The 12548-nt window shown below is 48.1% G+C and overlaps 1 protein-coding gene across 2 annotated transcripts in view; it reads right to left on the bottom strand.

Annotated features, from left to right (window-relative positions):
• The window catches only part of GNB4 (G protein subunit beta 4), a 181182-nt gene that overhangs the window by 16034 nt on the left and 152600 nt on the right, over positions 1 to 12548 (bottom strand). For both annotated transcript variants that reach the window (XM_075340599.1, XM_075340600.1), the window contains exons 4-6: positions 12360 to 12466; positions 11145 to 11208; positions 6921 to 7083 (exon numbers count right to left, since the gene is read on the bottom strand). In XM_075340599.1, the coding sequence (XP_075196714.1) occupies positions 6921 to 7083; positions 11145 to 11208; positions 12360 to 12466 (334 nt within the window). The remainder of the gene's footprint in view (positions 1 to 6920; positions 7084 to 11144; positions 11209 to 12359; positions 12467 to 12548) is intronic.

Here is a 12548-nt window from a genome sequence, read left to right as displayed (position 1 = left end):
CAACATATCTCCTGAAACACGTCCGGGTGCAGGGACCATTCCCCTGCGTCCATGCCCTGGCGACTGAGAAAGTCTGCTTCCCAGTTTTCTACGCCTGGGATGTGAACTGCGGATATGGTGGAGGCTGTGGCTTCCACCCACAGTAGAATCCGCCGGACTTCCTGGAAGGCTTGCCGACTGCGTGTCCCGCCTTGGTGGTTGATGTATGCCACCGCTGTGGAGTTGTCCGACTGAATTCGGATCTGCTTGCCTTCCAGCCACTGCTGGAACGCTTTTAGGGCCAGATACACTGCCCTGATCTCCAGAACATTGATCTGAAGCGAGGACTCCTGCCGAGTCCACGTACCCTGAGCCCTGTGGTGGAGAAAAACTGCTCCCCACCCTGACAGACTCGCGTCCGTCGTGACCACCGCCCAGGATGGGGGTAGGAAGGATTTCCCCTTCGATAATGAAGTGGGAAGAAGCCACCACCGAAGGGAAGCTTTGGTTGCCTGAGAGAGGGAGACGTTCCTGTCGAGGGACGTCGGTTTCCTGTCCCATTTGCGTAGGATGTCCCATTGAAGAGGACGCAGGTGAAACTGCGCGAAAGGGACTGCCTCCATTGCCGCCACCATCTTCCCCAGGAAGTGCATGAGGCGCCTCAAGGGGTGTGACTGACCTTGAAGGAGAGATTGCACCCCCGTCTGTAGTGAACGCTGCTTGTTCAGCGGAAGCTTCACTATCGCTGAGAGGGTATGAAACTCCATGCCAAGATATGTCAGCGATTGGGCCGGTGTCAGATTTGACTTTGGAAAATTGATGATCCACCCGAAACTCTGGAGAGTCTCCAGAGTAGCGTTGAGGCTGTGCTGGCATGCCTCTTGGGAGGGAGCCTTGACCAGCAGATCGTCTAAGTAAGGGATCACTGAGTGACCCTGGCAGTGGAGGACCGCGACTACTGTAGCCATGACCTTGGTGAAAACCCGGGGGGCTGTCGCCAGGCCGAACGGCAGTGCCACGAACTGGAGGTGTTCGTCTCCTATGGCGAAGCGCAGGAAGCGCTGATGCTCTGGAGCTATCGGAACGTGAAGATAAGCATCTTTGATATCGATCGATGCAAGGAAATCTCCTTGGGACATTGAGGCGATGACGGAGCGGAGGGATTCCATCCGGAACCGCCTGGTCTTTACGCGTTTGTTGAGCAGTTTTAGGTCCAGGACAGGACGGAAAGACCCGTCCTTCTTTGGAACCACAAACAGGTTGGAGTAAAAACCGTGACCCTGTTGCTGAAGAGGAACAGGGATCACCACTCCTTCTACCTTCAGTGTCCAACGCCTGCAGAAGAGCATCGGCTCGCTCGGGAGGCGGAGATGTTCTGAAGAATCGAGTCGGAGGACGAGAGCTGAACTCTATCCTGTAACCGTGAGACAGAATGTCTCTCACCCATCGGTCTTTTACCTGTGGCAGCCAGGTGTCGCAGAAGAGGGAGAGCCTGCCACCGACCGAGGATGCAGTGTGAGTCGGCCGTAAGTCATGAGGAAGCCGCCTTGGTAGCGGCACCTCCGGCGGTCTTTTTAGGGCGTGACTTAGACCGCCATGAATCGGAGTTCCTCTGATCCTTCTGAGGCCTTTTGGACGAGGAGAATTGGGCTCTGCCCGCACCCCGAAAGGACCGAAACCTCGACTGTCCCCTCCTCTGTTGGGGTAATTTTGGTTTGGCCTGGGGTAAGGATGTTTCCTTTCCCTTGGATTGTTTTATGATTTCATCCAATCTCTCACCAAACAAACGGTCGCCAGAAAATGGCAAACCGATTAAGCACTTTTTGGCAATCGAATCTGCCTTCCATTCCCGTAGCCACAAGGCCCTGCGTATTGCCACCGAATTGTCGGCTGCAACCGCCGTACGGCTCGCAGAGTCCAGAATAGCATTAATAGCGTAGGACGCAAATGCCGACGTTTGAGAGGTTATGGAAGCCACTTGCGGCGCAGACGTACGTGTGAGTGCGTCAATTTGGGCTTGACCTGCTGAGATAGCTTGGAGTGCCCATACTGCTGCGAATGCTGGAGCGAAAGACGCGCCGATAGCCTCATAGATGGATTTCAACCAGAGCTCCATCTGTCTGGCAGTGGCATCCTTGAGTGAAGCCCCATCTTCAACTGCAACTATGGATCTAGCCGCCAGTCTGGAGGTTGGAGGATCCACCTTGGGACACTGAGTCCAGCCCTTGACCACGTCAGGGGGGAAGGGATAACGTGTATCCTTAAGGCGCTTGGAAAAACGCTTATCTGGACAAACTCGGTGTTTCTGGACTGCCTCTCTGAAGTCGGAGTGATCCAGAAACATACTCGCTGTACGCTTGGGGAACCTGAAACGGAACTTCTCCTGCTGAGAAGCTGACTCCTCTGCTGGAGGAGCTGAGGGAGAAATATCCAGCATCTTATTTATGGACGCAATAAGATCATTCACTATGGCGTCCCCATCAGGAGTATCAAGGTTGAGAGCGGCCTCAGGATCAGAATCCTGATCGGCTACCTCCGCTTCATCATACAGAGAGTCATCTCTCTGAGACCCTGAACAATGTGATGAGGTCGAGGGGATTTCCAAGCGAGCTCGCTTAAGCGGTCTGGGACTGCGGTCCGTGTCAGAGACCTCACCCTGGGATCTATGAGACACCCCGGGGGGACATTGTTGTTCCAACTGAGGGGAACTAGGGGGCAGTGATTCCACAGTGCCCATGGTCTGAGATACCGGTCTGGACTGCAAAGCTTCTAGTATTTTAGCCATAGTCTCAGAAAGTCTGTCAGTAAAAACTGCAAACTCCGTCCCTGTCACCTGGACAGTGTTAGCTGGTTGTTCCCCCTGGGCCCCCCTTAGCAGAGGCTCCGGCTGAGTAAGTGCCACAGGGGCCGAGCAGTGCACACAATGAGGGTCAGTGGAACCTGCCGGTAGCGAGGTTGTACATGTGGCGCAGGTAGCATAGTAAGCCTGTGTTTTGGCACCCCTGCTTCTTGTGGGCGCCATATTGTTGTCTCCTTTGATCAACACAACAGGGTATATAGCCAGAAATCAACTGTGCACCATACAGTGTAAAGTATAGCCTGTAAACATATAAACTATAATCACACTTTTGCACAAGTGGGGCCAGCACCTCAGGTGCCGCTTACCGCCCGCTTAAAGCGGTTGTGTGGCCACCAGAATCCCTGCCTGGGTCCCCCAGAGTTTGTCTCCCCTCTGCAGCGTCCTAGGAGCTGACAGGAATGGCTGCCGGCGTCCTGAGGAGAGGAGGGAGCCGTGGGCGTGACACAAAGTGCGGGAGCTGGTGCCTCACTGTGCACAGTGAGGGGGGTGGAGTATGCAAAGCATGCTCCAGCCCTCAGTGCTGCCGTGCTGTACAGCGTCCCGCCCTTCCCCTGACTGGCAGGGCTGGGGGCGGGAAGAAAAAGACTAGGCCCAAAAGCCGGGGACTCGAGTTATAAGCGCGGCCGCCGTATAAGCGCGGCCGGCGCAGAGTCCCCGGCGCACTAACAGTCCCAGACGCGCCTCAGTAAAAACAATGGCAGCGGCGGTCAGCGCGGTAGTCCCCATACACATACACACTCAGCGCCGCTGCAGTGTATAATGGCACAAACGCGGTCAGCGCCGCGGTCCCCGGTGCACTAGCACACCCAGCAATGCTGGAGTGTTGCTGTGCGCGGTCCCCACGGGGACACAGAGTACCTTAAAGTAGCAGGGCCATGTCCCTGAACGATACCCGGCTCCTATCCAGCAGGCTCCTCAGGAGTTGTGGATGAAGCACGGTCTCAGTGCCTGGAGACCGATAGGATCCCACTTCACCCAGAGCCCTACGGGGGATGGGGAAGGAAAACAGCATGTGGGCTCCAGCCTCCGTACCCGCAATGGATACCTCAACCTTAACAACACCGCCGACAAGAGTGGGGTGAGAAGGGAGCATGCTGGGGGCCCTATATGGGCCCACTTTTCTTCCATCCGACATAGTCAGCAGCTGCTGCTGACTAATCTGTGGAGCTGTGCGTGCATGTCTGCCTCCTTCGCACAAAGCAAAAAAACTGAGGAGCCCGTGGGAGCACGGGGGGTGTATAGGCAGAAGGGGAGGGGCTTTACACTTTTAGTGTAATACTTTGTGCGGCCTCCGGAGGCATAGCCTATACACCCAATTGTCTGGGTCTCCCAATGGAGCGACAAAGAAACATTGTTTTCTAAATATTTTAAAAAAAATATGCATGTGATAATTTTTCATATTTATAAGCATTCAGCCCCTTAGTCAATACTTTGTTGGTCCTTTCACTGCAATTACCGCTGCAAGTCTTTTGGGGCAAGTCTCCACCAGATTAGCACATCTGAGAGGCTGAAATGTTTGCCCTCTAGGGCAGAGATTGGATGGAGATGTCAGTGAACAGCAATTTTCAAGTCTTACCTCAAATTCTCAAACAGGATTTAGGCCTGGACTTTGAGTGGGTCATTCACACACGAATATGCTTTCATCTAATCCATTCCCTTGTAGCTCTTGCCGTATGTGTGCAGAATCATTGTCTCGCATGAAGTTGAACCTACGCCCCAGTCACAAGTCTTATGAAGCCTCTAAGCCTGGTTTTCCTCCAGGATTGCCCTGTATTTAGCTCCATTAATCTTCCCATTAGCGCCAACCAGCTTCCCAGTCCCTGGTTAAGAAAAGTACCCCCACAGCAGGATGTTACCACCATGTTTGATGCTGGGGATGGTGTTTTCAGGGATGTGCGGTGTTAGTTTTCCACCATACATAGCATTTTGCATCAAGCTCCAAAAAGTTCTGCTTTGGTCTCATCTGACCAGAGCACTTTTTCAGACATGCTAGCTGTGTCCCTACGTGGCTTTTTTGAAAAGACTTTAGGGCTTGCTTTATAAAAAATAAATAAAAAATAAATAAATAATAAAAATGTATAAATAATTTATGCTTTTCTTTTCACCCTCGCATAAAGACCAGATTTGTGGCCTATATGACGATTCTGTGGACCTCTGCAGCGTCACCAAAGTAACTATACCGCCTCTTGGATGCGTCTTATTAATGCTCTCCTTGCTGAGGATTTGATTTTAGGTGGATGGCTAGGTTTCGGTAGCTTTGCAGATGGGGAATACTCTTCAAGTTTTCGATAATGGATTGAACGGTGAGCTGTGTGATGGCCAGAATTTTTTTTTTTTTCTTCTATAACCTAACCCTGCTTTACTCCTTTCCACATTACCCCTGACCTGTCTGGTGTGTTCTTTGGGTTTTCATGATGCGGTTTGATCCCTAATGTTCTCAAACAAACCTGAGGCCTTCACAGACCAGCTGTAGTTCTAGTGAGAATAAATTACATACAGATGGACTGTTAACTAATTAGGTGATTCTGGAGGCAATTGGTCCCTTTATTTAAGGGTATCAGACTAAAGGGGGTTGAATACAAATGCATGTGACAATTTTCAGATTTAAGTTTTTAAATATTTAGAAAGACATGTATAATTTCCTTTACACTTCGCAAATACGTTCTACTTTGTGTTGGTATATCACATAAAAGCCCAATACAATACATTTACGTTTGTGGGTGTAATGCTGAAATAAGAAAAAAAATTAAATAAGTTCAAAAGGGTATGAATACTTTTTTCCAAGACAAAGTGACTATTTGATAAGCTTTGTACCTCTGTATTTGTAAGTGAAAACCAGGAATTGAACAAAGTAAAAGTATAATAGAAACATGGGCACCAATTCTGCATTTATTACCCACTCCTGATTTTGGCTTACAAATACGGAGGGAAAATACTTACCAAATACTGAACGTGTGCAGAGGGCCTAAAGGGGGCTTTACACGGTAGCAATATCGCTAGCAATTTCTAGCGATAGCGACCGTGTAAGTACCCGCCCCCGTCGCGCATGCGATTGTTTGTGATCGCTGCCGTAGCGAACATTATCGCTACGCAGCGTCACACATACTTACCTGGTCGGCGGCGTCGCTGTGACTGCCGAACAATCCCTCCTTCAAGGGGGAGGGACGTTCGGCATCACAGCGACGTCACCGCAACGTCACTAAGCGGCCGGCCAATCAAAGCAGAGGGGCGGAGATGAGCAGGACTTAACATCCCGCCCACCTCCTTCCTTCCTCATTGGGGCCGGCGGCAGGTAAGGAGACGTTCCTCGCTCCTGCGGTGTCACACATAGCGATGTGTGCTGCCGCATGAGCGATGAACCACCTGGATAAACAACCCTTACCGATTTTTGACTTTGGGACGACCTCTCCATGGTGAACGATTTTCACCATTTTTGAGGTCGCTGGTAAGTATTACACGCTGCGATATCGTTAATGACGCCGGATGTGCGTCACTAACAACTTGACCCCGGCGACCAAACATTAACGATATCGTAGCGTGTAAAGCCCCCTTAAGTGTATGATCATTGGGGGTCCAAATGTTGAAAACCCCAAATTAAAATCACAAGAGTTCTCAAAGTTCCCTGTATATATCGAGCACAAGTATAACCACATTCCCTAGACAAGTAATGATGGGGGTCCCAGAGCAAATCATACATTATCCGGTGTATAGGCGATCATGTTATTCATATCCCCACTGTAGCCAATTAGGAATTTTCTACACGCAATGCCCAGATTGTTTCATAGATTCAGGTCTCACCTGTGGAAACTGCCCCTTGCTATAGAAGGAGGGCTGCTATAGCAGGCCATACATTTCAGATTACCCCTTCAACAGCAGAAATAGAAGGCCAGGCTTCAGCAGTGTCTGGTAATTGTATACCGGAGGCTGACACCCGGCACATAAGGACATGCATGAGTGAGGCCAATTCAGTGTATTGTTCCTATGAACTTTTCCAAAACTGTAACAGGCCATCAGCGTAATCCCGGACTAAGCACAGGAGAAGCTCTCGGGCACGCAGCCATCACGGATCAGCACTTGGTACCTGTGTGTCCTGGCAGCTCTCGACTCACTCGCACGTTTCCTTCTCTGGTCTTCAAGTTGTAAATGGAGCAGATATTGTCTAATCCTCCACAAGCTACGTAGTTTCCAGATGGTGCATAAGCACAAGTCATCACCCAAGAGGACCGCAGAGGAATGGCGTGCATCTACAAGGAGCAGGAGAGTTACCATACAATCCAGCCAAAGATTAGTGCCCTGCAGAGGAGTCTCCATATCTACAGAATAGGTGAGACGTATGTCTACGGGAAAAGACCCTCATCACAACTTACGGTAGCACTGATCATTTTCTTTATTATATACCCTCTTAGCCATAGGAGTTATATGCACAGCCCATGCAGTAATATACCCATGACCGTCATTTTGTCCCATCGCCAGTGCCAGTCTGGTCCTAATCTGAACCATGTGACAGCTTCAGACCACCAGGCTCACAGTCATCTGTGTAACCCTGGAGACACTGGATATACAGGCTTACTTTAAGAAACTGACTTCTGGTCCACAGAAGAGACAGAGCCGGGTGGTCTGAACTGAAGTCACATGGTTCACATGGTAAGACCAGGACGAAGCTGCGAATCAGCAAGTATACCTGCAACCATAGTATTCTGCATGTAAATACCATTATACCCCTTATTGACAACACATCACTGTTTAGCAGCTTACGGTACAATACAATACAATGTACACAGAAAACTGGTGTGGGTGGGGTTAGCTTTCTCAGCTCTGCTGCATGGTACATCTAAAAATCCTGTCAACTGCTAAACTGAGTAAACTAAGTGATAGATTGTTGGATTCAGGGTCTCTTTCCGTACATTATGCTGCTTTCATATGAGATATCAAAAAGCTAGTGGCAGATTTAAGATAAAATCACCACTCCAAAGTGGGTTTTTTCACCACTGTAGTGATGCTTTAACTCTAGGTTCCTTGCCCCTGGTCTTATACTCACCTTCCGGCAGCTTCACATTTTTTCGGTGATGCTCCGGTTCTGCGGCTTCATCTTATGCCAGTAACGTTTGACTGATCAGGAGTCAGATGTTACATCACAAGCTTTCAATGCAAGTCTATGAGAGCCAGAACGAGGCCAAAACAAGGCTCTGAGAGCTGCATTTAAGAGTGAAGACCTGCACGCTTTATGAAACACTGGAGGTGCTGGCAGGTCACAAATTGCTGCGGACCGACAGGAGCGACACTGAAAACAGATGAAGATGCCAGAGGGAGAGTATAAGACAGGGGACTTAGGTTTAGAGCACCATTCTAGAGGTGAAATAAAAAAAGTGCTGGAGAGGTGCTTTAAAACAATCTTTCTGCAGCCCCTGGCTGCAAGTCATTGTGGTGCTGCAGGGGCAGTCACACATGCTGCAGAACATGGATTCTTGTCGTGGGCACGATTCCAGTGCATTCGGTGAGTCTGTGCCACCCCAATGACTAGAAGATGCAGGGAGAATACAACTTCAATTACACTACCACAAGGGGTTTTTTATGACATGTTCCCTGTAATGCATTAACTGTGGGCATAGCTAAAAATGCTGGAGTGCTCCTTTAAGATCTATTGAGTGAGGTACACAGCTCAGCTAGCCTTGTTAGCTCTATAGACTCTGAATGGAGCAATACCACCTACAGAACCAATGGCACGTCAATGTAAATCTCTGGGACAGCACTGACGATGACACTTTGATACAATGTAAAGTAATCAGTGCACAACTTGTATAACAGTGTAAATTTGAGCTAACCTGTAAATAACTCAACACCGCCATTAATGTCTAAACAACTGACAACAAGAGTACACCCCTACTCAGAACAGACCTTGCCGTGGTCGACCAAATAGGTTGAGTGCACGTGCTCCGTGTCATATCCAGAGGTTTTCTTTTCAAAATAGTTGGGGGGAGGGGGGGGGGGGTTCATACGCCGAACACTGCATCAAATTTGTCTGCATGGCTGTCTATAGATCAGGGGTGGGCAATTAATTTTCCCAAGGGGCCGCTTAAGAAATTGGGATGGTTTTAGAGGGCCGGACTACAATAATTAACTCAGTTTTACCCAATAGTGTGTGTATGTGTGTATGTATATGTATATATAATATATATATATATATATATATATATATATATATATATATATATATATATATATATATATATATATATATATATAATATATATAATATATATATTATATATATTACACACACACACACACTATCCCTTCATAAACAAACAGTAAGTTAAACAATACAAAGGTTTAATGATAATATGGGGGATCTAGTTACATCATTATTTAAGGACGTTATTACAGGACAGACATTATTACATATGGAGAATACAGTAAAGGGACATATTACAGGAAGGGGACATTGTTACAGATGGGGGACCTTATTATAGGATAGGGCCTATACATTTGACTAACATGCTGGTGGGGGCCCTGCATCCAATTTTGGACCATATTTATGCACACACATCAGATGGTGAAGGGTGTACAGGACAGCACAGCCAGTATTCAGATTAGTATATACTATACATGGCTGCAGACATCAAAATGTATATAACAATGTGTACACTGGATGTATTATACTGGGCACAGATATACAATGATTTGTACAGTGGCTGATTCAATACATGCATCAGAAGCTCACACGCTGTAATATCTGGGCCCATATACTTTATACTGTATGATGTCCTGGAGCCAGGCTGAGGATCAGACCGTGCAGGATGTTATGTGCTCCTGCCTGCAAGTCTCTATACTCTCACCGAGTTATTGCTGGAGCCATTATTGTGAGGCTGGAGCCGAGGGCTCACACTGACAGCCGACGAGATCTGTCAGGTCAAAGTTCACCTGTTAGAATAGAGCGACTGCACTGCAGACAGCTGCTGTAAACATGCCGGGAGAGCCGGGTCCTTTCACCTCGTCACTGTGGAACATCAGAGACCTCCTGCCTGCCCGACCCTGTGCTGACCTCCTCCTGCACACAGACTCCTCTCCTGCCGCAGGCACGCTGGGTGAGGCGAGTACAGCAGACTCTGCCGACCACCAAGTACAGTGTGGGCCTGTCTGCTGTACTCGGATGCAGCCGGCCGGCACTTTTGCAAGTTTAAATCAACAGTGCGCGGTCAAAATCAAGAGTCGGTTGGGTAGCCCGAAACATCTGCTGAGTCTCCAGCCTAGGGGGTATTAGGCCAGCCCGCCCGCAGGAAAACTTATGACGCAATGTCGGTCTCTGTAATAGCAGCCTATCTGACAAAGGTATTTCTAGACGGTATCTGCGTCTGCTCTCAGCAGTGTAGATCAGGCTGCACCCACAACTCCGCTAAGACGGGCGGGCCGGTCACAGAGAGGCAGGCCGGATGCGGCCCGCGGGCCGCACCTTGCCCAGGTCTGCTATAGATGATGCACGCAAACAATTTGCTGCAGACAAGCAGACTAAGGATATGGATTATCGGAACCATATCCTGTAAGTCTAATGAGGTTCACAAGGTGTCAATAGACTACTGCCTTGCTAAAGAAACTGAGGGTAAAAGGTGTTGGACTGGCCAACCATGTCTCCAGACCTAAACCCTATTGAGTATCCTCAAATGGAAGGTGGAGGAGTGCAAGGTCTTCAACATTCACCAGCTCCGTGATGTAGTCATGGAGGATGGAAGAGGATTCCAGGGCCTCCTGTGAAGATTTAGTAAACTTCATGCCCAAATGAGTTAAGGCAGTGCTTGAAAATAATGGTGTTGAATTTAGAGGGCACACTAAAGTTACACTGTTATACAAGCTGTACAGTGACTAGTGTTATCCCATGAAAGAGATGTAAGGCTATGTGCGCACACTGCACAAAATTTATGCACCTCAAAACTGCACCTTGTGGCAAACAACAAAAAAAAAAACGCACATTTTTACGGTGTTGTGCTGCGTTTTTTGCCACTGCGGGGTTTTTTTGTTAACATAGTCAATGGCAAAATGCAGAAAGTAGTGACATGCTGCTTTTTTTCTGCAACCAAAACTGCAGGCAAAGAAGAAGCAATGTGTGCACAGCCTTTCTGATTTCGCATAGACTTTGCTGGGGAAGGTCATAATTATTTATATATAAAAAAAAAAAAGTGGGGGGGGGTGGTTTCTTTGTGGAATATCTCATCATTACATTCGTATGACCTAGTAGGTGAAGTACATGGGGTTTTCAAGTTGCTACAACCCTTTTGCCAGATCTATTAATGATGTGCAGAAATAAATTTACCTTATTTGTTGTATAACTGTCCCAAATAATTAATTTCCCATCTTGAGATGCACTCACTAATAGCCTAGGGAAAGACAAATAGTAAAGATATGAGAAACCGGCCAAGTTATATATTAAGAAAAAAACATTTCATAGTACAGTAAAGACAGATGCAGTTCTTGTTAGACGGTTCCTAGAGTTCAAAGAAATGATCATGCAGAAAACTAATGGCTCCTACCGTGTTTCCCCGATAGTAAGACACCCCCGATAGTAAGACGTAGTGGGGGTTTTGGGGGGGGGGGGGGTCGGCTAATGTAAGACGTACCCCGAAAGTAAGACGTAAAAAAAAAAAAAAAAAAACAAACAAAAAAAAAAAATTATTTTTTTTCCTCTTTACAGTACAGTTACAGCGGCCCAGCGCTCAGCTGAGCGCCCTGACATGCCGCCGGCAAAGCGCTCAGCTGAGCGCCCTGACATGCCGGCGGCATGTGACAGCTCTCAGCTGAGAGCCCTGACATGCCGGCGGCAAAGCGCTCAGCTGAGAGCTGACACATGCCGGCGGTCGGGCGCTCAGCTGAGAGCTGACACATGCCGGCGGTCGGGCGCTCAGCTGAGCGCTCGGCTACCGAGAAATGTTGAGATGTTGCAGTAATGTTGTCCGTGGTCCATCAGGACCTTGGACAACATACAAAATCACACAGCCTCAGTGCCCTCATGTGCAGCCGCTGGTGGTTAAGTTTCCTTAACTTGCGGTACACTTAGGGCGCAATCGCGGCAAGTCCCCATACGGTACATTGCATGGAGACTTGCTGCGATTGCTGTGGGATTTTTTCCAATATAAGACATACCCCGAAAGTAAGACATAGTGGCACTTTTGGGGGTAAAAAGAAAGTAAGACACTGTCTTACTTACGGGGAAACACTGTAGTACACGGCCACTGCTCATTCATACAGAATGTCGTCAGTATACTATCATTTACATGATACATCCATCTTCAGGTTCTTTTTCACCAATTACATTCATGGGATTAAATGTGCCTCTGACAAATGAAGATTTTAGGTCACAACTTAGAACACAAAGAATGACAAAAGAAATGGTTTATTGTAGGACTGGTGGACATCTCGACCCTGAGCAATGATAGGGAGAGAGTAACGGTAAAGACGAGTCTTCCGACAGGTTGTACATCTCATCGCAGTATGGAAGAAGTTCACCAGCCGTTCTAGAAAACACACATACCTCGAATCCGAGCCCCAGTGCATGGCATAAATTTTAGCTAAGTGACCTCGCAATGTGCGGCGGGTTCGCATTTGGATTCGGCCTACGGAGTCCAAACTGGTTGTGATCTATCGTGGAAAGAAAATTAAAAGAAAAAGTTACGAGTGGAACAAGAGAGGTCCGTTGTCTGTAGACTCAGAATATCAGAAC

Source organism: Anomaloglossus baeobatrachus, chromosome 3 (assembly GCF_048569485.1).
Source record: "Anomaloglossus baeobatrachus isolate aAnoBae1 chromosome 3, aAnoBae1.hap1, whole genome shotgun sequence".
In the NCBI taxonomy this organism is placed as follows: Eukaryota; Metazoa; Chordata; class Amphibia; order Anura; family Aromobatidae; genus Anomaloglossus; species Anomaloglossus baeobatrachus.
Note: the sequence above shows the minus strand (reverse complement) of the source record. Positions and strands in the feature narration are given on the sequence as shown.